The sequence below is a fragment of the Harpia harpyja genome, chromosome Z, assembly GCF_026419915.1.
Source record: "Harpia harpyja isolate bHarHar1 chromosome Z, bHarHar1 primary haplotype, whole genome shotgun sequence".
Lineage (NCBI taxonomy): Eukaryota > Metazoa > Chordata > Aves > Accipitriformes > Accipitridae > Harpia > Harpia harpyja.
The window spans coordinates 10,224,466-10,251,221 of NC_068969.1; the positions used below are offsets into that span (position 1 = coordinate 10,224,466).

The 26,756-nt window shown below is 36.0% G+C and overlaps 1 protein-coding gene across 10 annotated transcripts in view; it reads right to left on the reverse strand.

Moving 5' to 3' along the window:
- ERC2 (ELKS/RAB6-interacting/CAST family member 2) overlaps positions 1-26,756 on the reverse strand; it is a 542,890-nt gene that overhangs the window by 435,872 nt on the left and 80,262 nt on the right. For 6 of the 10 annotated variants that reach the window (XR_008233625.1, XR_008233622.1, XR_008233628.1 and 3 more), the window contains exons 3-4: positions 25,618-25,641; positions 24,549-24,965 (exon numbers count right to left, since the gene is read on the reverse strand). Coding sequence is in view for 1 of the 10 variants with exons in the window: in XM_052777994.1 (XP_052633954.1) it covers positions 24,549-24,965; positions 25,618-25,641 (441 nt within the window). In the remaining 9 variants the exon portion in view is untranslated. The remainder of the gene's footprint in view (positions 1-24,548; positions 24,966-25,617; positions 25,642-26,756) is intronic. The other 4 variants (XR_008233624.1, XR_008233630.1, XR_008233629.1 and 1 more) reach the window with 1 other exon arrangement.

The window sequence follows — 26,756 nt, forward strand, 5'->3', positions numbered from 1 at the left end:
GCCTTTCCTCTATTTCTATCCTTTTTCTCATTACTAAGCAAGAGTACATGAACAGAGGTTCCACTAGAAAAAAAATTTTTAAAAAATCATAGCCTGCACTGTTACAGCCCATGTGTTACAAAAATAGAGTTTAAAACCATCCTTTACTTCTGTGCTATTTTACCATAACACTGAAAACGTGCTGGACAGAGTTTCTTCCATTAAAAAGTCATAGAATTACTTGCTCATTTAAAAAAAAAAAGAAAAAACAAACCCAAACAAAAAAAAACCCACAGCAGTTAGACTTGATTACTCAGTGCATTAGATTACACAAGATTAACAGATTCATATATAAGCACACTAATATTTTGCTTGCCTGTTATAGTATAATGGCACCTAAAATAGCTTTTGAAGGGTGTTTTCAAAATAAAACAATATATTGCTTCCAGTTATCACCTATAGTGTCAGCAATTATGAAAATTTAATGACACCTCATTATTGTCACTCCTTCTCCCAAGGTCAATCATTAACTCAGTTTCTTTTCAAGAGATTCCAAGCTAGTCCCTGAAAATCCCAAAAAGCTTTGTTCTTTACAGGTCTATTTCCTCCTTTTTTATCTTGCTGTTATCCAGTTAGCTGAGACTCTGCCTCTGAGTGTGACAAGATCTAAAATCTTATGTCCTTCAGGAACTTGCTAGCAAAGAGAAATAAAAAATGCCTCATATTTAATATTTTACACTGTTAAAGATAATTTGTAATTCTACCATCACAGTGAAACAATCCCATTACAGATTACTTTGTTCAGGTACCAGAGTGCATAAATCCATTCTTTTAATACCACTGATTTAATACAGCTGCAGACATAATGAAAACTTTTAAAGATACTTCCTTTTCATAGCAAGGTTTTGATAGATTGTTCACTCAAGAAAGCATTGGAAAAAGTATTTTCACAAGTATATCTCTACAGCTGCAAGGTACTCTGTAAGACAATACACACAGTTTCAACATGCTATATATACACCTATTGTGTATCCTTCACAGTAAGTGTCAATTGTTGAATTTATTTTTATTTTACGCCAAGAATCAGGATGTGTAGTGCTTCAAATCTTGAAGGAGAGAAGGAACAACTTAGACATCCAGAGCTCTGAACATGTGCAAAAGGCAGAATTAGTGCAAAATATAGACAATCTATCTTTAATTTTATTTCTGAATACAAAATAGATACCCTATAAAGAAAAAACTCTACATTCCTACATTTAAAAAAACCCAACCCCCAAACCCCCACTTTCTTCTTTCTGCCATTCATAGAAATTTTACTGCATCACTAAAGAAAAATTACTTTTGCATTTGTAAACAAATGTGGAAAGGCACATGACAGAAGCATGGGTATTATCATTTTCTCAGAATTATTAGAAAGAACCTTTATGGATGGAGTAAATCAGAATTTGAGTTCACATTGCAGGAAAAAAAAATGAAATTATTGTCTAAAATATCTTTAAAAGAACATTTGACTGTCTTCAGATTCCATCTTTTTATATATGGCATTTCACATAGTATTCCTATCGCACAAAAGAACTAATACAAATCATCACCCAAAACATTTTCACAGATCTATTAATACCACAAATCTCACATTATATCAAATGCTATATATGGCATATTATTTACATTGAATTTTTTAAAACATTAGTTCATATCTGATTAAAAACTCCTATTCAGTTGCACAGCTACTGTGAGGGACTGCATACTTAACATTAAGTACAAAGACTATCTTGCTATTCAGAAAATATTTTTGTATCAGAAAATCCTCTGACACAAAAAGAATATCAACATTTTAGCCATAATTGCACTTACTCCCAAAGCGAATGTTCCATGTAAAATAAACCCGATTTTTCTTATTTTTCAGTTTTTAACTGGTTAACTAAAAGGCAAGTATATTCATTCTGCACGGTGCTGAGCAGAAATTCTGCCAATAATAAGTTTTTGCTACTATTCTAAAAATACCTAAATTGCAAAGCACCTCCAAACTATTATACCAACTCAAAAATCAAATCACTAATTGTCATAAAATTGAAGTAGTTACACATACTAATATAATAGCACTTTACAGATAAAATCTACTCATATCCTACTGTAGAGAAGAAATGTGAGGGAATCCTAATGCTGCCTTAAACCACATTACTTTAAGACCCACGCAAATCTACTTCTGAAAAAAACCAAAAGTTAAAATAGATACATATGCACAATTTCTTATTTGTGGTTCTGTAAATGAACATAAAATGAAAATATCCAGACCTCTATGTCTACGTTCCATATAACAGGTGAGTTAAAAATCTGCAGTTAATGCACACGATGACTGCAACAAGTGTATTACTAGACTTCCCACTGCACTTCTGAATGACATTTCTGAAGCTTGAATCAAGATTCTTCCTCTATGGATGAATTCTATGAAATAAGCCAAAAACATCAAGGGCCCCACAAAAAGCAGTCATATTAGAAAAGGTTTATTTAACAGAGACTTGTACCATAACTTATCTCTGTCAGTATTTAAAATTATTAGTGAAAATGTTTCTCACAACCTAATATCTGTCACAGTCTTTATCCCATTAGCTATTGCTGAGTTTCAGCTTAAGGATAACATAAACCTTTGCAATTGTGAAGTGTCCAGAAAAGCAAACGTTATGCAAAGTATCACACACAACAAATACGCAATGTTAATATGTAGATTTTGCATTTAATTTGACGGTGTTTATTTAAAACTACAGTGAGAGAAACATGAATGTGCAGAAATATTAAGTGACAGTAGGAAAAGGAAGCTTTATATTTTCATGAGCTGAACACTGATAAAGAAAAAAATTCATTTTCTTTGCTGGAAGATGGGAATTGTCAACCCCAAAAATATCTGGGTGCATTTCTGAAACTTAAGGTAGAACATTTCAGGTCTAGAGGAAAGAAAGAAAAGAAAAAGGAATTATTATAGTCCTATAGCCAGGAAATTCACTTGGAAAAGACAGATTCAAGTCCCTGTTCTGTACGTTACATTGATTTTGTTGGTGCTGTTTGTATTTGTACAAATAATTATGCAACCATCATTCCCAAGTAATTGCTTTTTGGATTGGAAGTTGGGAAATAACAAGTCTGAGCTGTGTAGCCAGACAGGTGTGACAGCCAGACACACAAGGTTATTCAAGTGCTTTATACACCTGCAAGAGAGTTGTAACAGCTGCTACTTATCTGCACATGCATCCTAGCTACACAGTATAAAACATGCAAGAACAAGGCATGACCTATTGCCATTCTTTCTATGCTCCAAGTATAGATGACAGTGGAAGTGATAGGGGGGGCAGGAAGTAGAATACATAAAGGGTCAAAGCATCTCAAAGAAATCCAGAGGACAGACAAGCTGGTAAACTTTCCTTTTTTCAGTTGCTTGTTCTTGTGAGTGTTTCCCTGTAAGTGAATCCCAAGCAGCATATAACACTTCTCGAAAGAAAAGTTCTGAATGTGTTCAGAGCCAGATAATTCATAGCAAAACTTTATTCAAAGAGACAGTCAAATTTTTTAGTCTCTCAACAAGACTAACAGTTTAGGGAAGAAGGGCTTCAACCTTCAAATAACAAGGCTCTTCTGATATCTAAGAAGTGCCATATAATTTCTTCATGATTTGAATGTGTCTTAGAAGAAATACAGGTTAGCATATAACCTGATTAAATGTGGAATTCTGGAACTATCTTGGGCAAAACTTTTGAGTATGACTTCATCAAGATCATCTCATGATGAAATACAGTAGAGTACCAACATGGGACAAAAGAATCTCACAGAAAAGTCTCAATTGTTTCACCCTGATACTGGCTGATACTGTTACTGCTAAAGTAATGACATTTTCAAAGTGAAATGGAAAAGGCATGGGAGACAAAAGACTTCAATACATTAGAGCTGGAATATTAAACTCAGATCTGCAAAAGGAGGGGAGGATGTTGTTGTGGGCAAAGAATTCTTGCAGCTTTTTCATAAATCTAACTGTGAGTCACTGCAACCTTAAGATGCAGCAGTCTATTAAAGGACTAGAAACACTAATGACTGCCAAGTTTACGATAAATAATTTTTACCTGGAAGGAACACAGTCAAATAAATTTAGCTGTCACAATGGCAAATGTAATTATTCAAGTCATGTACAAACCCTTTTCCAATCTGACATAACGAGCTTTCTTTGTAAATTCCTTCATGCTCTCACAAATGTCTAAATTTGACTTTTCTATAGTAAATATCTATCCAAAAAGCATGCTACTAAACATGAGGAGAGAAGACAGGTGTCAAACGGATCTCTCCTGCAGAGACAAGAAATCTTATTTAAGTGATTACTGAACATGGCCTCTATAGCCAGCTGAAACAGTTGTGGAAATCCAAAGGACACTTCAATGCAGGAGATGCTAGCTGAACCGCTGCTTTGGCCACAATAATTGCAATGATAGGAATGCAGGTATTAGTTAACCTGACCACTGACTCAGAAAACCATCCCTTAGAGATCTCTGACCAGCCATAGACCCAAGAACTCTTTCATATTCTTCTTTGCAATGAATCCACAGATGGATAACCCCCACAACTAGCAAACTAAATGTATCACGTTAGTTCTTTTGCTTCTCTTCCCTGGAGAGTTTCTGCCTAGACGGTCAGCGTGTTTTAAGTTACTGGTAAGCGTTTCACAAATATCACAACATGATGATGTACGCACCAGTTCCAAACCCTGCTTGCTAGCATTTGTAATTACACAGCCTACGCTTTCCCTTATTTATGGAGTTTATCACTGTCATACTGCCCAATGATTCTAGCAGGAAGATATTGTAGGAAATATTCAAATACATTTTACATTAGTTAAAGCTCCACAATGTTAAATTGAATCAAAGATTCCTGTGAAGCTCAACCACCATAAATTTATACACTGGGAATACTCAGCTTACGAATAATATATTCATAATTTGTTTCCAAAGGAATAAAAGGAAAGAAAGTTTTTATACAAGTTCCTAACTCTGTATTTTTTTCCATCAGACACCAAACACACCCAGGTTTTCTGGAGATTTAAACCAGTATTTTCAGACTTTGCTGGAATGCAAACCATTCAGAAAAAAATGGCTAATAAATTAAAGAACAAGTTTGCATGTGACACCAGGCTTCCAACTACATGCAAGAGAGACAAGAAACCCCTCCTGCTGAAGGGCTCAGTGGAAACAAACGATCAAAGTAGCCCTGATTTGGAATCCTTCCAGAAGCTCTGTCTTACCATGCTGAAGTCCACTATTGTTTTGATAAATTCTACCATCTGAGTTGGTGTTAAAATGAACTTACTTTTTTTTTTTTTGAGATAAGAAAAACACACAAGAGGGAGTATGTTTATCTGTTCCCAATCTCTTGGTAAGATTTCCTTTTTTCTAGCCAATCATCCTGTGCCTTAACGATGCAGATAGGATGCAAGCACTGCCAAAAGACCTCTGTATAGACTCACAATACTGTTGAGAGGCTGAAGGGTAACATTATATTGATAATGGTTTCTGAGATTTGTTATCAGCAGAAAACCCTTTGTCTGCCAGATGTACTCCTATGTGAAAATATGCCTTTTTCAAGTTGAGAGCTGAAAAAAAGTCTCTCCAAGTGAGTCAGGAATAATTGAGAACAAACTGATTGTTCTGACTCTGAAACATGCACGTGTTCAGTCCATCAATACTCTGAACCAGACCAACTTTTTTGTTGGGAATAACAATGCATCTGCCAATAAAAATCCTTCCTCCTGTGCTACGATGGTACACTTTTAAACAGAATATAGATTCTACTTCCTTTGTGAGAAAGCTCTCCTGAGAGCACTGTACAAAAGGAAAAAGTTGCTTGTGGCATGTATGCATAACTGCACTACAAAATCAGAAATCTCCAACACAAGTTTGCTCACCATTATGTTATTTGTTCAAGCTACAAAAACCTCCACAGGCATCTTCTATGTGAGGCAAAAAAAAGTGAAGAATGAAAGCTACATCTTAGGGAATTATCAGGATGGTAATTCCCTAGGATACTGTAATTCTTCATCAAAACAGATGTTTAACAGATGACAGCAAAGGCAACAACTGAGCAGGCAGTATATTGGGTATTCTCATCTATCTGGCGCTTCCACAATCCCTTGTAAAAATGTAAATAGTAAAAAGTTGAATTACCCATTATTAGGACAGATAAATTCATCAGGAATGACATAGCTTATGAGTCTTAAAATGTAGAAGAATAATCCATTTTCTCACTGAAAACAGTTCTTTTGGATGGTACCTTCTTCACCATAATTTTGAAACAAGGAATGCTGGAGCCATTAGAGTGCTTTGTGTCTCATAGGTGCCTTAAGCTGCAAGATGCAGTGGCTCTGTTCAGTGCTGCTTGAACTCAAGATCTTGCTAAAAACTTGCTAACGTTTAAAATAAGTGCTTCCCTAATGTGCTATCATAGTTTGCCTGTACATTTGACCAGCTCATAATAATTAAATTGTATTTTACTATAAAAGAGGATTAAATTATGATTGTCAGACATTTAATAGTAAACTTTTATTTCAAAAAGATGCAATTACACCCCTTAGTCATCTTTTCAATACTGCTGTAAACTGTTGCTTTATTACCTTGCTCACCACAGATTTAAAGGAAAAAAGGGAAAAAAAAAACCAAGAAAAAAGAAAAAAGTTTGAGGCAATCCCTATTCCTATTGCTCCAGTGTTCTATGTATACTGACATAAGAAACAAAGATGTATATACATTAAACAAAATTTTGTCACATAATAAAAACAAACTAGTTTGTTTGGGGTTTTTCGTTACTTTCCTGGGTTTTACATGAGGTCTAGTTTTAACCACATTACAGAATAGAGGCTCCCTGTACTAAATACAAAGTAAAGCACTGAAAATGTTAAAGAGTAAAGATGTGTTTAGAAACACCAAAGTTTTCTTGATGTGCAGTTAGGCCAAAAAATCTTGATGGTGCAAGGGTACAAGCAAAATTCTGATTCATCTGTTGTCTTTTTTCCTCCTCTCTCAATGGTCACTAGTTGCTCAACATGTTCCATCTCTCTTGTTACAGGATCTGGTTCTGAAATTCTTTTAATGTCTTGCATATATTCTGTGCTATTAGTTTTGTGTTGTTTAAAAGTCTTACATATTTTGAGTAGATTACAAGTTTTAAAACTAAAAAAAATACAAAGGCCCATTGTGTGATCTATAAGAGCCTTTATTTGAACTTTTTTTACATTTTTAATAGAAATGATGCTTCTTTTTTGCTGTTTTGATTAAGTCCCAGCTATTTCTTCTCAAGGAACACAATAATTTAAGTATTAACTACTACACAAAGATAATAAAGGAACAATGAATATCTCGTGCAGATGAGAGACTAAGTTTTGAATGGAAGATTTAGATTTAAATTCCTACCAGAGTTAATAAGAAATTCACTTTTTAAAATTCTTGTTGCATCTTATTATTTAATTTTATTATATTTATATAGCCTTCTCATCTAATGTCAGGTACTTTATTTTACATAATAAATTATAGGAAGTATTTCATACATTCCTGAAGGCTCTATCTATATATTGGCTTTCATGTCAGAGACTCCAAAATGCATCACAAACAATGTGATGTGAAGGCAGCTGTATATCCGCTGCCTTTTGCTTCTTCAATATAGTTATATATTACCATGCCATTAAAAAGACAAGAAAATCTTCCGAGTAAGCTAGGTATTACAAGCCTATCTTGAAACGCAGCAGGGCATGTCAGCATGACTTGAGATATTCTCCACCATCCACCTTCCAGGTCCCAATCACATAGTATCAGTGTAAAGGTATGTTTCAGCAGTTGGGGTATGAGAGCACATATTATGGTGAAACTCCAATATGTTCAAAAGAGGAAGACGACATCTTAGTTTGCTCTTTTACTTTTGTAAATTAAAGTCAATTACAAACTTTGACTAACACATCGGGACCGAATTCCACTAATACCTTCAGACTGAATTCCTGATTTCACTTTTTCTGTACAGAGCTGCACTATAATTTTTAGTCTCCTTGCTTTGATTCTGAGATGCAGCTATTCTAAACTGCATTCAGTTTACAGACTACTACAAAATCTCTGTGAAGTTGTCTTTCCATCAACTTTAAATGAGAGTAGTTCTCCTCTTAATTCTATCATTGTAAAATGAACAACGAAAAATAAACAGGGCGAGATCATCTGTGAAAACGAGAATGAAAACCAATCCTCATTCAAGATTGCCATCTAGTGACCAAAATAACCCTACATTCTTTACATGAAGGATGTGAACTGATCGAGTTACATACCAGCTGATTTTTAGGAATTATTTAGGCGCCCTCCTCTCCCCTTCCCCCCCCCCCCCTTTTTTTTAAAGAGGAGATATTACATTTGAAACTGTAGAATGACAAAGTTTCTCATCTTTAACAGGCTACTCCTGCTGCAGATTATAGTATCTCACTTGAAGGCCACAGCAACGCATAGGACATTCTTAAGTGACAAGCATAATTTGAACATCTATGACCTCCAATGCTGAATGAATTTTATATACCTGGAAATCTGTATCTTCATAAACCTCAGAGTGCATATCCATGAAAATGCACATCTGCAGAAGTCTAACTATTCCAGAGGAAACAAAGCAAGGTGTATGTAAATGGAGAAGTGGTGTTTGGGAACAGTGCTGGGTATTAAGGAAACATGCAGCATTTATTATAAAATACACTACTAAGTTTTCTCAGTTCTCATTAAAAATCTCCATGTGTGGGGATTGGTCTGTGATATAAAGAAAGGAGAGATTAGATCTTTGATTAATATTGTTCCCTATGCTATGCAATTTTATACAATGTTTACTGGGACTATTCATACAAACACGTGCACAGTTGTACTGAGGTTTTAATGAGATAAGGCCTATCATGTTTGCATTGTAATTCAAAATGCCAACATTAGAACTATTCGGGAGATACTTTTTCACATCTTTGTTTTTAAACAAACTCTACAATTAGATTCTGATCAATAGTTTACACAAGCATCTTAAAAGAAGGGTATGACTGCAGAATCAGAAACTAACAGAAAAAGTGAACCATAAAGTACTCTGTAGTTAACGAATTATATGACAGTACATTATAAACCAATTGCCCACTTAAAAAGGAAAGAACTTTGAAAAAGCAAGCAAATCAGACAAAAATATGCTCTACTCTTGGACGATCATTTGGCTTTTTTTTTTAATCTCCACTCCTTGACAAGAGGATATATGAAAATAGAATATGTTAAATTTCTCCATGCCTCCAATTTTCACAGCACAGTTCCTCTAGGAAAACATAAAAAGTCCATGCAAACTCTTTTAACGTGAATACTGCTTCAAAAGAATAGCATAATCATAATAGCTGTATAGTAATTTCTAATAGAAATTTTAATATGTACTGCTTACATAACATGCCATTGGTTATTTTTTCATTAACACAGTAAAAATTACTAAAACCTCTTCTACAGTAGCCAGATCTATGAACTTACAAATCTGAATCATGCTTTGGAAGCAGAAACAACACATCTTCTCTTTTTTGTTGGCACAAACTTGCTTCTTTGAAGCTTCAGCTTCCCTGTAAGTGCGATACGTTGTCAATAACTGGTGAAGAAGCATCAAGTACCACACTTTAAAGACAGCCACAACCAAACTATCTGCACCATAATTTTACTTATTCAGCATATAACTACCAAAGAAAATGCATTACTTCATCACCAAAAATTGTTTCTTGTCAAAAGCAATCCTGCATAACAGACTAATTCTTATGGGTTATATACATTTGCAATTAAGCAATTTCACTTGAATAAGAGAAACCTGAACTCAATTAAGCTTTAATCTTAAAATATCATCTGACTATTATCAATAGCCACAAAAACTTATGTGGCAAATAAGAGCACAAGGTGGTAACACCTTTTTTTCCCCAATACTTCCAGACATCTAGTAAACAATATGCTATTTCTTGTTCAGCATCTGAAGACCACTGTTTTAGTTAATAAACCTTGTAAAAATTCAGCTGATAATGAAAAAGTAGAAATTTAATTAACTCACTATTTGCAGCAACTTGCTAAAAAGATATCATGAACTGAGAAATTACTCAAGTTCTCCTAAAGATCACGTGTTAAACATTGCAAAAAAGTATTCTCTTATTTTTGAGTCAAATAATGAACCAAAGAAAAGAAAAACCACATCATTTAGCTTATATTCATTGTTATAAATCTAAAACCTAAGATCCACATATTTTTGTAAATAAAATTATATTCAGGGAAATAAAGGATGTCAAGAGCTAAACGCAATTAAAGCAGCGTGACTAAAGAAATATATCTAGCTGTTAATTATCTATTAGCAGATGAAAATAATGCAGTCCGTAAATAAAGATTTTAAGAACAGTGTGTGAGGCACATTCACTTTAGTAAGATGTCCATTTACTAACCCCATTTGGAACACCTTCACAAGAAATGCTCGTTTGAAGTGAATTAGGAATCAAATTGCCAGCATAGCAGAGCAATGGCAGCATAAGAATTTTGCTAATAGAGGAATACAGTAGCCAGAACTCAGTGATACACCACTAAGAACCACCTGTTAGCAATTACCAAGTATAGCAGTAAGTTGAGTAAGCACTTTATGTCAATTATTAGATTATTTTTCTTCTTCTGAATTATATCAGTGGAACTTGGACTACGTATAAAATCTTCTAGTATCATAAGTGTCTAGGAGAGAATACAAACTGTGTATTTCAAAAGAATAAATTCAAGTAAATTGTGTAAAATGCAGAACAATAAATAACATGCTAGACATGCCCCTTATACCTCCTGAGTCTACAGGGTAGGAAACACTACAGTTTTGTCTTTCTACACCCCCCAAAAATTGATAATTCGTTACAGTCTATAATAGGGTATTGCATATGCACTTCTCTTTTAGTAATTAGAGAAACATGTCTGATTCACACTTCCCTGCATCACATATCATTCCTATTTATCACTTCATTTCCTTCAACAAGAACTATGAAGTATTATTAAAAGACCAGCAGGAATATTGCTCAACTCTCTTGTATGAAAGTGGAAGGAACAGGCAAGGGCCCAAACCCTACAGATACACATAATAGTAAGTAGTCCCCTGAGTTCATATAACTGCCTATATTATTACTGTCCTTAATGTTGAAAATGATGGTCACAAGAACACACAGAACCAGTAACTACTCTAATATATTCATTATACATAAATGGCTCTAGAAAGTCTGGGTGGTTTTGTTTGTTTGTTTTGTAAAGCTTTGTTTCAGGGAGAATAAAGTAATCTGAAGAACAACCAAAATATTTTTACGTATGAGTGTGATGACATACATGTTGCTAAACAGAGATAAGCCAAGCAGGTGAAGAAGTCAGCTCCATCTACAGAAAAGCTACAGTGAACTAATTCCTTCCAACCAGTGTAACCAAGCAGTAACAAAGTCTGGATTCATTTCTTCTTTCAGATCTAATCCTGTTCACCTTAAATCACTCAATCCCATTGACCTCATTTGACTCACAAAAACACACAAACAAGATTTGGTCCTTAGTACTTTCAAACATATCCATAACTTTTGTGGCTATGTCTTTCAGAGCACATTGGGGTTATTCATCAATATTTTAAACAAATCTTTATAGTGAGACAGGATATATTTATACTCATTATCAAATTTTATATTTGCAAATAAATATATTGAGAACTCTATAATCATGTTGGACTATCAGGCTCAAGCTGTCAACAGAAAAAAAAAATTACCTATAATCAAGATTATCTCACAAGCCAATGAATAAATCTATAAAATTAGGATATGATCAGCTAATCAGTGACCAGCTAAATTCCAGTTCCACAAGATCAAAAGCTATATGTTCTTTCTGGAGAAAAGGGTCACACTGTTTCAACAAGAAATTTACATCTGTTCACTAGATCAGAAATCCTGTTTCATTAAATGGTTTAATCTAACATTACACTTTTCCTTCATCAAACTGTGTTTCAGGTGAAACTTCAGGAAGAGTTTACATTATTAGCCATATTCTACTGCCTATAATACACTTCCACTTTTACTACTGAGATAGGCCATGCATATACAAAGGCAAAACTCATGTTACTACACAGAGTTTAAGAGTTGTACAAGGAAAAAGTTTAGCAAATGAAAAGCTGTATTTCCTTTTTAGGGGACTGGGGGGGGGGGTGTGCTTTTTTTTATAGATGACAAAACACAGTTTCTTCTTTCAGTTCTTTACATGCACACAATGGAAAAAAATGTGTACATACACATAAATACACATGTGCATACAGTCTCTGGCAGGAGGCTAGCCTGTTGCAATCATCTGGAAGTCAAGCTCATATGACTACAATACCTGGGTTTTTAGTCCAGGTAAAAGGCTGCATCATTCCTAAGACAACAGAGTTTCAACTTAGCTAAAGCATGTGATGTGCTGGAAATAGCAGGTTTGTTTTAGAATTTAGAAGACTAGCCCTGAAAATGACAAAATGGGATTTGCTAATCTTAGTCTGCTCATGGAGCTATATAGGTAAAGCATTTAGAAGAACAGTGAGTGTTCTTCAACCTATTATTTTACAAAACCTTCATTTTCTTCTAGAGTTCTAAGGTTTTCTTGTGAGATGATGCAGGAGGTGGTAAGTAAAAGAGATGCCAGTTTACAGCAACTTTTAACAATAACTGAAATTATTCAGATTCTTAGTCTCTTCTTCCAATATTCTTCTGGAAACGTTCATACAGTGGGAAAGCACTGTTACCATAAAAATATTCAACAGCAGCTTTCATTTAAAATGGATGATAGAATAATTTTTCAGACTGATTTTCCTTCTGTGGTGTTATAAACCAATATATCTGGAATAAAGAAGTTGGTTCAGGTTTGAGGTCCACCTCAAACATGTTTCCAATTCCTTATGCCTGCTGGCTGAAGGTCAGTAATTTTAAAATGCAGTAAATGCACCCAACATGACTGTTACTCTTAACACTTGCTTAGTAGTATGGTCTTAAATTCTTTGTAATGTTTTTCAGTAGGAAGACAGCATTTGCCATAAGACACCATATCATTAACTAATGATACCTTATATGCTGACTTAAACATTGTCCAATGGCTATTGCCCCAAAGAAAGATGAAAAAAAACCCAGTAGATTCAGCGAGCTGTACCTCAGTATGAAATGCAGGTAGAAGTCAGCAAAAGTAGGACACATTATTTGCATGTGTCCAGTGTAAGCAGAAGACTAGAGGGATGTGGTTTAATTAAGTTTATTGAGAAGTATGAACAATAATTCAGCACATGAGTAAGAATCCACTTGACTGAAGCCTTAATTCTTTGGCCTCATCCTGAAAAACCTTTTTTAAGATATAAAGAACAGCCTAGAACCTGCATTAATACTATGTAATCAGGTCTACACTTCTTTTATTAGAAATAGGCCAGCATGATCTTACAAGACTATGAAAGACAGTAAATAATAGAAGGAAAATATAAAGCAATAGCGTTTCAGAATATTAGATCTTCCCCTCAAGAAATAGCTTGTAATGCAACAGAAAGTTATCAAATGTTAAGGATGTACACTCTTGCCCACACCTGGAATTGAATTGATCCGCCTGAACTTTCAAAATACACAAAATACTGACAGCTTTGCACTGGGCAGAATTGGAAGTCTGATAAACTCTCCAGGTCTGGCTGGCTTGAAACAGGGTGCTTGCAAGGAACAGTGCTTGTACTAGAAATCTCACACCTAATGGCAACTCTTCCACCCCAAGCACTTAGCTGATCTTAAATTAAGAACTGAAAACCCTCTTACCCAGGGCCTGCTCTTCACACAACTATTAGCACTACCCTTTTGCTAAGACTTTTCATTTCCAGCTTTCTCCTCTTTAAGGTGTTTTTTCTGTAGTTGCTTACAGCAGTTTCTAGTAGCTCATGTTTTAAACAGGACCTGTTTAACACATTAACGTGTTAAAATACATTCTTCTATTTTAAATTCAAATCTTTGAATAAAGACACTCCTTTTTCAACTACTGCAGTTCTATTTGCATAGTGGAATGAAATGAATAACAGTGGTCAGGGAATATATATGGAAATCACGCAGATCCTTTCCCCTGCTTCATTACTGATTTTCTGAGAAAACCTGGGCAGTTTGCTGACTTACCTTTTGCTTCATTTTCCTCAGCTATAGGAGTACTACACTAAGACAGACACTGAGAGATAATTTGTTAGAAATAAACTGAGGCATGCAAACATTATCAGCAACACAGATCAGTGGACAGATCAGTGGTTTTGCTATATTTAGAGTGCTGAAGTTCTGGAAGACACATTCATGCTCTTCTGTGACATATTTCCTTAATTTTGAGTTGCCTGATCCCAGTGAGATGCAACAGGTATTCATCATTTATGATGAGCATGTATACAATAAAACTACATCTTAAATAATTTGGTGCTTTGTTTTGGTTTCTGTATTTGTTTTTTAATCTTCAATGATGTTTCTTTTTCCCCCTTTTATTTATTTTCATTATATTTTATATGAACAACATAGCACCACTCATTTTACTTTTTTTTTCTTTTTTTTTTTTCTTTTTTTTAGAGGCTCTAAGGTGGTAGAAATATGACTTCTCCCTGAATGGATCAAGTGATTAGGAAACACTGCTTCTATCAGAGAGCACTGTCTTGGTGTTACATTGTGCAGAGAGACTACGGAGATGCATAATCACTCTCAGTCTAGTTCCATTTCAGTAGAAGCGGCAAATTTCCACATTCTCTCTGACAAGTTTTTTCTTTTTCTAATGACTGTTCTAAGAAAAGTCTTAGCCATGGATTATCTAATGGGAACAGAATTACTAAATGAAAATAATTCTAAAATAAATGTTGAAAATAGCACATAAGATGACCAAATTACTTTCAAATGCACTTCTACGCATAATAAACTGTGCTATGTGCAAAAATTCTGTGGGATTTACGATCTGTATCTCCTCAGCCCAATAAGGTTCCTCAATAACTCTGGGCAATCTATTCCATGGCTTAACTACTCTCTGGGTACATCTTCTTGCACTTAGGAAAGAGTCTAAAGCAGAAACATATACATAGGAATTCAAGAGTAACCAACTCCCCTCTTCCCTGCAAATTCAGCTCTGATTCTTTCTGTGAAAATACATCAACATGTCAGAGCTATGAGTCACATATGTAAGCTATTGTCATTCATATGAACAAGGACAAGAAGACAAAGCTAGAGAAAATTCATTACATTATAGAGTAATGAAGTTATTGCCACAGAGGTGAGTAGCAGCATGTTTACAGAACAGAGATTTTAAAAGATAATAGAAAGAAGATGAAAGGAAACAAAACCTATGAGATAAACCAAAATTGATCATTTTTCTCTGTTTCATTATTGGCTAGTCTCTAAAATGTTTACATGCAGCTTGAAAGTTGTAGAAGTGTGAACTGAGCAAACAGCCCTGCTAAGATAGTATTTACACATCTGGGGACAATACTAGTTTTACAGCAATTCAAGACAGTCCCCAGATTACTTCTTTCTAAAGGATGAACTTTCCAGGAATGCTGGCAGGATCAACACTTATCACCTCTACATATTGAAAGATATAGAAAAATCCAGCTTATTCATGAATCTCTGATTTTTCCTCTCTCTTCCTTAAATAATTTCTTTAGTTGCTACTCTAAGACATGTCAGTTAGAAACTTACAGTTTTCTCATATTCTGGATTCCAAACTACTGGTGATGGTGTCATGGAGAGCAATTCTATCTTTAAAGAAACTGATTTCTAAATGAACTAAGCTTTCTAATCCTCCATGTAGACTTACAAAAACCTTTGCAACCAAGCACCCTGGCAAGAGTATCATAGAATGGTTTGGGTTGGAAGGGACCTTAAAGATCTACTTCCAACCCCCCTGCCCCTGGGATGGGGCATCCACAACCCCTCCAGGCAACCTGTTCCAGTGCCTCACCATCCTCACAGTGAAGAACTTCTTCCTCACATCTAATCTAAATCTACCCTCTTTCAGTTTAAAGCCATTACTCCTTGTCCTATCACTACATGCCCTTGTAAAAAGTCCCTCTCTGACCTTCTTGTAGGCCCCCTTTAGGTACTGGAAGGCCACTATAAGGTCTGCCCAGAGCCTTCTCTTCTCCAGGCTGAACAACCCCAACTCTCTCGGCCTGTCTTCACAGGGGAAGTGCTCCAGCCCTCTGATCATCTTCTTGGCCCAACTCTGGACTCACTCAAGCAGGTCCATGTCCTTCTTTCTTATGTTGGGGGCTCTAGAGCTGGATGCAGTACTCCAAGTGGGGTCTCACAAGAGCAGAGTAGAGGGGGAGAATCACCTCCCTCAACCTGCTAGTCATGCTTCTTTTGATGCAGCCCAGGATACGGTTGGCTTTCTGGGCTGCAAGCGCACATTGCCGGGTCATGTTGAGCTTCTCATCAACCAACACCCCCAAGTCCTTCTCCTCAGGGCTGCTCTCAATCCATTCTCCACCCAGCCTGTATTTGTGCTTGGGATTGCCCTGACCCACGTGCAGGACCTCAGCACTTGGCCTTGTTGAACTTCACGAGGTTCGCACAGGTCCACCTCTCAAGTCTGTCAGGGTCCCTCTGGATGGCATCTCTTCCCTCCAGTGCGTTGACCGCACCACACAGCTTGGTGTCATCAGCAAACTTGCTGAGGGTGCGCTCAGTCCCATCGTCCACGTCACTGACAAAGATGTTCAACAGCGCCAGTTCCAATACTAAGCCCTGAGGAACTCATCACTGGTCTCAATTCGGACAAGCCGTTGACCGCAACTCTTTGAGTGCTACCATCCTGCCAGTTCCTTATCCACCAAGTACTGCATCTGTCAAATCCATGTCTCTCCAATTTAGAGAAAAGGATACCACATGGGACAGTGTCAAACGCTTTGCACAAGCCCAGGTAGATGACATCCATTGCTCTTTCCTTGCCCACCAATGCTGTAACCCTGTCGTAGAAGGCCACCAAATTTGTCAGGCATGATTTGCCCTTAGTGAAGCCATGTTGGCTGTCACCAATCACCTCATTTTCCACATGCCTTAGCATAGTTTCCAGGAGGATCTGCTCCATTACCTTGCTGGGCACAGAGGTGAGACTGACTGGCCTGTAGTTCCCTGGGTCTTCCTTTTTTCCCTTTTTAAAAATGGGGGTTATATTTCCTCTTTTCCAGACTGCCACGACTTCTCAAATATGATGGAGAGTGGCTTAGCTACTTCATCCACCAGTTCCCTCAGGCCTCATGGGTGCATTTCATCAGGTCCTATGGACTTGTGCACCTTCAGGTTCCTTAGATGGTCTCAAACCTGATCTCCTACTGTGGATGGTTCTTCATTCTCCCAGTCCCTGCCTTTGCCTTCTGTGACTTGGGTGGTGTGGCTGGAGCACTTGCTGGTGAAGACTGAGGCAAAAAAGTTGAGTACCTCAGCCTTCTCCATATCCTGGGTAACCAGGTCTCCCGTTTCCTTCCGGAAAAGGCCCACATTTTCCTTAGTCTTCCTTTTACCACCGACATACCTATAGAAGCTTTTCTTGTTGCCCTTGACATCCCTGGCCAGATTTAATTCTATCAGGGCTTTAGCTTTCCTAACCTGATCCCTGGCTGCTTGGACAATTTCTCTGTATTCCTCCCAGGCTACCTGTCCTTGCTTCCACCCGCTGTAGGCTTCCTTTTTGTGTTGGAGTTTGTCCAGGAGCTCCTTGTTCATCCATGCAGGCCTCCTGGCCTTTTTACCCGATTTCCTTTTCACTGGGATGCATTGGTCCTGAGCTTGGAAGAGGTGATCCTTGAATATTAACCAGCTTTCCTGGGTCTCTCTTCCCTCCACGTCTTTATCCCACGGTACTCTGCCAAGCAGATCCCTGAAGAGGTCAAATTCTGCTCTCCTGAAGTTCATGGTAGTGAGCTTGCGGTGCACCCTCCTCGCTGCCCTAAGGATCTTGACCTCCACAAGTTCATGGTCACTGCAGCCAAGGCTGCCCTTGAGTTTCAGATTCCGTATCGGCCCCTTCTTGTTGGTAAGAACAAAGTCTGGCATAGCACCTCTCCTCTTTGGCTCCTCTGTCACTTGGAGAAGGAAGTTATCATCGATGCATTCCAGGAACCTCCTGGACTGCTTATGTCCTGCTGTGTTGTCCCTCCAACAGATATCAGGGTGAAGTCCCCCATGAGGACCAGGGCTTGTGAATGTGAGGCTGCTCGTATCTGTCTATAGAGGGTCTCATCTGCTCGGTCTTCCTGGTCAGGTGGCATGTAGCAGAACCCCACTATAATGTCACCTGTCCCTGCCCTCCCTTTAATCCTGAACATCATGGGGCATAACAAAATCTGAATGGGCTATGTTAGAAGTAATAACTGTTCTCTAGAGCATAATCAGGTTCTGTCTACTTTCTCATGTCTGGAGTGACTGCCAACATTGCAAAGTCCTTCTGTATGCTTAAGGGGTCACCTTAAAAACACATTTTACCATTGATGTTTTGATACAAAGTAATTGTCTTTATAACAACTGATTAGATTAATATTTTGAGCTGAGGCAGGAGAAATAAAAGGAAAGAGGCACTAATGAACCTAATAAAGAGGTTCAGTCTAGAATGGTTGTCAATCTATATAACTAACTTCAGGGAAGAAATGTTTGGTGTTGATAAAGCATTTCCTTAGTAAATTACTACTGGCTCCAGTGTAAGACATTTACAGTAAACACCAAAAGTCTGCAAGGCATCTGTTCTATTCACAGTGGAAGAAGGAACTTTGCTCCATTAATAACTTTAAAAACATGCAATAACTAATTCATGATGGCAGTTCAAATCCTATCAGCAGCCTTCATTATTTGACCAAGCTGAGTTCAAAGATAGAGCAAGGTTTAAAAAACCCTTGAAAGTTTTAAAAGTACACTTTAAATTATAATAAAGAAGCGGTGTTGTTCTTCTTTCTACTAAATATAAAAAAGCTGTAGCTTTAAACCATGTGCAACAACATTATTTTAAGAATACATGCAAGATAAGAGTTAAAATGTACATATAAAATCCTACATGATCTCAGATTCTGTTTTAGTGAAATTGTATGTTATATAAAGAGGGCATGTGTAATATATATGTATGTATATATAATAAAATACTTGCTGGAATTTTAACATTTGACTTTACTAGAGATTTAGCGGGACTTTGCCCAAGGCAAGTTTTTAATAGCAATAATAAAAAAATACTTAATGGTACTTAGGGTAAATAATGTGTGGTCACTATGTTTAAAAAAAGTAATACCAAACATCTGTGCTAGATTTCCACATGATAAAATCTCCATATTACCTACAGTTCTCCCAAAGTTATAGAGAAAAAAATGTTTATTTAAAATTCTAGAAGAGACATGTGATAACCAGCTTAAGAACTTTAAGGCAGGCATCTTGTGTTTTCTGACAGGAATGTATATTTAGTGATCTTCATGATATTTAATTCTGAACATGAAGAATGCCATGGTATGACATTATGGCTGCAAGACAGATTTTCAACCATTAACATACTTACAGGGAGACTACCTGGCCCAAGAATGTCCTTTTTCTTACATGAGTGTATTTGCAAAGACCACTTTGTTCCATACAGGATACATTTCCTTATCAAAGCAAACACCGTATCATTTTGTCTCAGAAAATATCAATAAAATTCAGCCACCTTTGAAAAACATTAACTAAAATATTTGAGTGAGGTTAGTCACAGACATAGGATTCAGTCTAACTCAGTGATGGAAAACTGAGTGCAAACTGGGCCGAAGTTCTCAGAAACCATGGAAAAGAGCTCAACATTCTCTCCTCAATAGGCTGAATCTCCAAAACTGAAGCAGAAACACATGCTCACACTTTTTGCTATTCAGTCAGAGTTTTATTTGTTCTTTCTTGCTTTGTGAATCAGCAGATAAGGAAACTTTTGTTATAACTATCGCAAAGCTGGGAACCTAGCTATCCTTCTGAAAGCTTATTGCCTAGATTTTAAATTCCCTAATACATGGAAAGAAGTCTAATCCCGTTTTTTGCATAGCTTATTTCCCAACATTTTAATGAACCTTACCAACTGACATTCTTTGCTATTCCTGTAAAAGAGCAGGATTCCAACTTCAGCTGAAGTGTCCTCCTCCTCCTGTATAATAAGCCTCAAATTTGCCATTCCTAAGACCTTCAAACAAAAAACTTGAGCAAACCTATCATCACAAGTTTGCCTCTGTGAAACAAAGTTTAAAGATGCAGTACACTGCACACTACAGAAAAGTACAGTCTTTGAGGGCCAGGTAGTTAACATACCAAAGTCAGTCTGAATCTGCTAATATGAAAATAAAGAAAATTTAAAAATGGGTTGTTTCATTTTCTGGAGTTATTCCTATGCTTCTGGTACACTAACTATTATGTCTCTTCCATGTACCTTCTTTAAGAAATATAATCTAAGGCCTGGAGACATTCCAGATCTTTGAAGGCAGCTATATTATGAAATTCTGCTACAGCTATTCACAGGAAAAAAAAGAAATAATCAATGACTTAAAGAAATTTTTACATGATTCTTGGATATGTGGCAAATTATTTTGAATCAAAACAGCAGGATATTGGTTTCTGGTAACGTGCATGCTTATGTGAAATGGGAAGAAAATGAATATGAAAAACATTTCATAATTGACAAAGTGGTAGAAACTGAAGGACAACAAGAAAAGTTATTTCTCTCTACCTAGTTAAGTAAACTTTGAAAAAATTACTAGCTAGACAAAAGCAGCTCTGGAATAACAAAGAACATATATATCCCTTACTATCCAATTCCTAGTATGATCAGGTCTCAGGGGAGTGCAGGTGAAGGAGATAAAATTGACAGCCATTGGAGACATGAGTGTGTAGAAGAGGGTGTCCTTAATTGTCACGACCAGTTGCTTCAGTTTCTCTCACAGCATGTTATTTTAATTCTCTGGTTTGGTCAAATTCCACCCACCAGTGATTATTAATAACAAAATCAATTTCTTCTGCTTCTCATGCGTTAGCTTTCTATTCCACCATGTTGAGAGATCTAAAAGACTGTGAATGAACAAGAGAGAAGACAGATTCCAGCTTTGGCACTATTTTAAAGAACTAAGAAATGAACAGCATAAGGGAGAAAGATGTGGTTGCATTAGGGGAAAACATGCTCAAAAGCTCAGCAAAATACATGTAAGACTTGGCCTTTCTCCAGCTAGGATTTAAAAGGTAACAGGATGGTACACAATTAGATTTCAAGAACTTAAAAACTTCAGATTGAAAGTATTTTTAAACTAAATACCAATAGCATAGCTTATGAGAAGTTGATCTATATATGCTTTTTAATGTAGCGTTGAGGCTGTAGAAAAATCAGTAGTCTTCAGTTATTTTTTCCACATTCAACCTCATTTCCACCATGTTCAGCTTTTTTTTCCATAGATAGCACTCTTTCTGATGGAGACTACAGCAGAATCTATCACTGTAAGGGTAAATTGACACACTAGAAAACTCTGTTCGTTGAATAACTTAATTTGCTGCTACAAAGAAGTTTATCTTCCTTAACCTGTTTCAAGTGCAGAGGCAGAAAGTCAAATAGCAAAACTAATTAAACAGAAACAAGTGTTTGGGATTTGATCAAACAGCATGTTACACATGACAGTATACTAGTTTCTCAGAAATACACTCAACACGAGCTCTATACTCCAACCTGTAAAAATACAGAAAGCAGAATATTTTAGGTGAAGTTCTAAAGTGACAAATATTTTGTTAAAGATACAGAAAGATTAACACAATTTGTGTGAATGCTAAATAATTCATTAATGGAATTAATTAAAAATGTATCCAAGTTCCAGTTTACTTTTAAAGCATTCTCAGGGGAAAAGAAAAAAATCCAGTAACTCTGCAAGGTCATTTACACAGTTAGGATGAAAACTTACAAACGCTAGTTAAAAAAATAAAAATATCAATCCACTGACAAGACCACTCCAGAAGATTCTACACAGTAATTCCTGTTTTATCACACTGGAAAACTGTATGGTACAGGATGAAGACTACACACAATGACAGCAATTCAGATGAGCACGGCAGAATAACAAGGACTTACCAAGCTACAAATGAAGATCAAATGTTGATCCATTCAGACTTTTAACAAATAGATAAAATTATACAGAATATCTGATATTCCCTCAAAGCATGCAGACAACTTCCCATAACAATACAGCAAAAGAAAAAATTTGAACCTTAGAACAATTTTTAAGAGCCCACTTGAACAATCAAATCCAGATACCTAGAAAAACAAGCAGGCATCTACTAAACATATAGTTTCTAAAGAGTTCATACACCCTACACATCATACTTCCAGAGCTCCCAACAACAACAACCTCAAAACCCATAAATATCATGTGCAACAGGAAGAAAGCTGGAGAGACAGACTTCACCCAAAGCCTTGAATTCTTATAATAGCAATAGATAGTTGCTGCCAATCTGACAGGGACATATTCCAGACAGCAAAATCGATTAAGTTTTTAAACCTTGACCAGTTACCAAGGCATATCAGCATGTCATAAGCAGAAATTCCAGTAAAACCCATTCTATACTTGCAGTACTCCAGACAAAAGACAACCTCTATATCCTCATATAAATTGAGGGAGAAATAATTTTTTTCCTGGCCCCTGAGCGTAACCCTGGGGAACTCTGGAACAAAAATAATTCAGTGTAAATATAGCAGAAACATGCACAGTCTGTAAGTAGCAATATGATCTCCTTTTAGCATTCCTTGGACTAATCAATAAGGTGGATGCCCAAGGACATCACTTAGAAGCTTACATTTTATCTACTTTTCAAGCTCTGTTTAATTCTATTTCTCTCACTACTCTTGACTACTATGCTAATTAGAAACATTCTTCAAATTTCCACTGTAAATTTATTCATGTCCAATACATATCCAAATTAGGATTCACAAACTTAAGTGATACTGGTGCAACAGGTGAAATATAGTCACATAACAAAACAAATATTAAATAGCAAATCATCCATCCTTGAAACAGAGTGTATGTACTACTCTAAGAATAGCAGATCTAAATCCAGAAACTTGTTTGCTAGTTTATAGAACTTCTCCCACAGTCCTCCCTCATCACAAACTCAGTATTATTAATTCCTTATACAACTCCTTCCAGGATCCACTGACTTTCAGACTTCATTAATGGGTGGCATCACTTTTTAATAAAATTCTGCCTGTAAAAAGATTCAGGATCCACACCTTCGCAAGAAAATTTTACTGAAATGTATCATCGTGCCTTGCAAATTTTCCACTTTCTAAGCTTCAGATGGGCCCCAGATACCACTGAGTTCTCAATACATATTCTAGGTTAGAGGGAAAAAAAAAAAAAAAAAAAAAAGGAACACCCCCCCCAAAGTAACCATAAGCTAAATACGAAAGAATTTGTCCATAGCAAAGAAAATATTTTAACAACATTCTGTAGATGTAAATAGCTGTTCTTAATCTCTAGCATTCATATGCTTAATGATATGCAAGAGCCAATAATAGTTTTCTATGCTTTTGTACTAATTTTATTCATACTTTGATCTGTCAGGCAAACTGGTGTTTCTACTAAACTGGAAGTTCAATCAGACTACACTGTTGCTGAGTTTCTAAGGAAACAGACCCGTTTATCCCAATTTCCCTTACTATGGGTAGCTTGTACACAATCTTCCAGCAATTTTCACCCTTCTTAACAGAAAGCAACAAGGTCTTTCTGAGGAAGACTCACACTGTCTTGTTTGCCTGACAGTAGTCACATGATAATGCTGATGGGCTGCTGGGATGTAGAGGGACAGATGGGCTTGACACCAGGCCAGATTTTCTGTCAACTGTAGTAATCCAATCATCCCAAATCCAGTCCCCAAAATGCATTAAGAAGTGATGTGGACAGCTGGTGCGGGTGGGCTTGGGATCAAATTAAGGATCTCTCAAAGTACAGCGCAGCCAACACCCAAGTGTTTTAATGTGGCAATATTATGTGGTATATTTACTTAAGGAGTTGTGGTACCACATGTGAAAATACATTAGAAATGCACATAGGCAGAAGCCTTTGTTTAAAAATGGAAGGCAAAACATTTTAAAACACTCATTTCAAACACAAGGTGTATAAAATCAAACACAACAGTAACATGCACTCATGACTAGTTCATAGCAGCAGAAGGTATTACTTCCCTCTTCAGTAGTTCTGGTCTTCATTTGCCGAACACCGGTTTGTCAAAATACAAGGAATACAGAAACTACGTAAAGCAACAATGTCAGAGTTGATAAGCCACAAATACAATTACTTTTCTTCCATAATTTCTTATACTTGCTTTCAAATGTCATATAGTCCTGTTATGTATTATTACAGATGTAAAACAAATGCATGTAATCTTTTTTATGAAAAAATGAGAGCAGAAAAAGAAAACACTTAGATACTCTAAAGTATATTTCTAAAACTGTGAGTACTTTGACAATGTCTTTTAAACAAATAAATGAGCTTTTTGTTACCTCTCTAAGATGCATGTTTTCCTTCTCCTTCTGATCTAAAATCACTTCTAAATGATTAACCTGAGATTCAGCCTCTGCCATCCTTCGGGTTCGCTCGTTGTCATCTTCCATTCCTTTAGTTGGCAAACCTTTACTTTGCAACATTTCCAGAAGCTTTTTTATTGATTCATCTCTGGCATTTAATGTTTGCTTTTGTGTTTCAATCCTAAGCTCCATTTCTTCTAGTGTTTTTCTCAACAAGAAGAGCTCTTTAGCTTGTCTATCATGTTCTGCTTGAAGTCTTCGAAAATTCTCCTCTGTGAGCTCAATGGTAAAATGCTCAGCCCCTCGGTTACCACTTTCTTGCTGGAGAAGATGGTTAAGGTCTCTCTGGGTTCTAAGCTCATCTTGAAGTGCCTGGATTGTCATTTGCAGATGCTGCAATACAGAAAAGAAATTTAAAAAAAAACAAACAAAAACAAAACAACAAAAAAACCACAATTTAGAATCTGAATGTAGGATTAGTCTTGGATTAAACTTTTGTTGTATGCTGTTACAAAAAAATCATTAGAGTCAATGATGAAAGTATACCAAATGACCTTATAAAATAGCAAATGCATGGGACAATATTTGTAATGATATCTTTCAAGTGCTTCTAGAAAAAAAAAAAGACAATAAACACACACACAAAATAGTGTCAGCTACAGATAAAATAAATAGCAAAGAAAGGCAAACCAACAAACCCAAACACTAGGCAGTGACACATCCATTAGTACAATCAATATGTACCTACAAAGCTGAAAGACTCAGTATTCCGTGTTTTCTAAATTACTTCATAGACTAAAGGTAATTCTGTCCTTCATGGTGCTCAACAATACTGTTGTTTATAAAGTCCATCAAAGCACTCACTACAATGTAAGGGGGCTATGGGGAGGGGCTAAGTTGGGGCTGGTTGGTTTTTTCTTTTCGCAACTAAAGCTATGAACATGTTTAGTAAACAGGATTACTGTATCTCTAACAAGCAAACAAAAAACCACAATAAGCAATACTGAATTTTGAAAAATAAATTGACTGCAAATAGTGGACAAACCTTTGTTCTCCTGGCATCCAAAAACTGAACAGCATGGTAAATGAAAAAATGAAGCAAAATCAACATAAATAAAGGTCAGATGCAAGCAAAGGAGATTCAACAGAAAGAACTGAATTCAACAAAAATTTACCTTCAACTGAAAAAAATAATTGAGTTATACAGAAAGGCACCAACAACTTCACAATACTCAGATATATAAACCTAAACTATAGACAGACTTTACTCAATAGATGTGACAAAGAAAAATGTATTAGAAATAATCAATCCCACAATGAATAATAACATTCCTATTCTATCTTACTGTTCTTTTACACTTTAAGGTTTTTCAAAACACAGTAACTTGTCCTAAAATATTTGTACTACATCTGAGTACAGGGATCTTTCTCTGTTCAAGAAGTAAATCTTGCACTCCTTATTCAACGCAAATCAAAATCAAAAAGCGTTTTGCCCATGTTAAGGTTGGAACATAGATAATTATCCTAAAATACTATGGTTTATGATGTTCATTTCAGTTTGTATTTTTATCTATTTGTTTTTCTTCTTATTTTTCCCTGTATTCACTGCCTACACAGCATACTGTATTTATAGAAATATGAATTCCTGAATAGTCGCACAGTCTGGACCAGAAGATATTTGATTGCAGAAATTAGGGGACTTAAATGCATGGCACCAGAGTTTTTTTGCATTAATGGATATTCTGCAACTCCACATTCTAAAAACAAAACAAAAAACCAAACACACACAAAAAACCCCAAACAAACAACAAAACATTATTTCATTTGATACTACCATCATGTTGAGCACAATTACATCTAAAGCTGTCAGTTTGTAACAATAATTTAAACTAAACGAAAAATGCAAAACCTTAAGAAAATAACTTTTGAAATCACATCTTTTATCAGTTATTTCAAATGGAAAAAAGTATTACCAGTGGTAGAATTCTGTAGTTAAACACCTTGAATCTGTTCTATCATTAATAGCACTGTTTTAATCAATGTCCAAATCTTAATTCTCTTAATATTTGCATCTTATTACGCACACACTCAGTTAAGAGCATACAAATGTAGGCTACTCATTTACAGCCCTGCTTTTATTTAATGGTAATTCTTAGCTTTTCTTTACCTCATAATCTTTTTAAT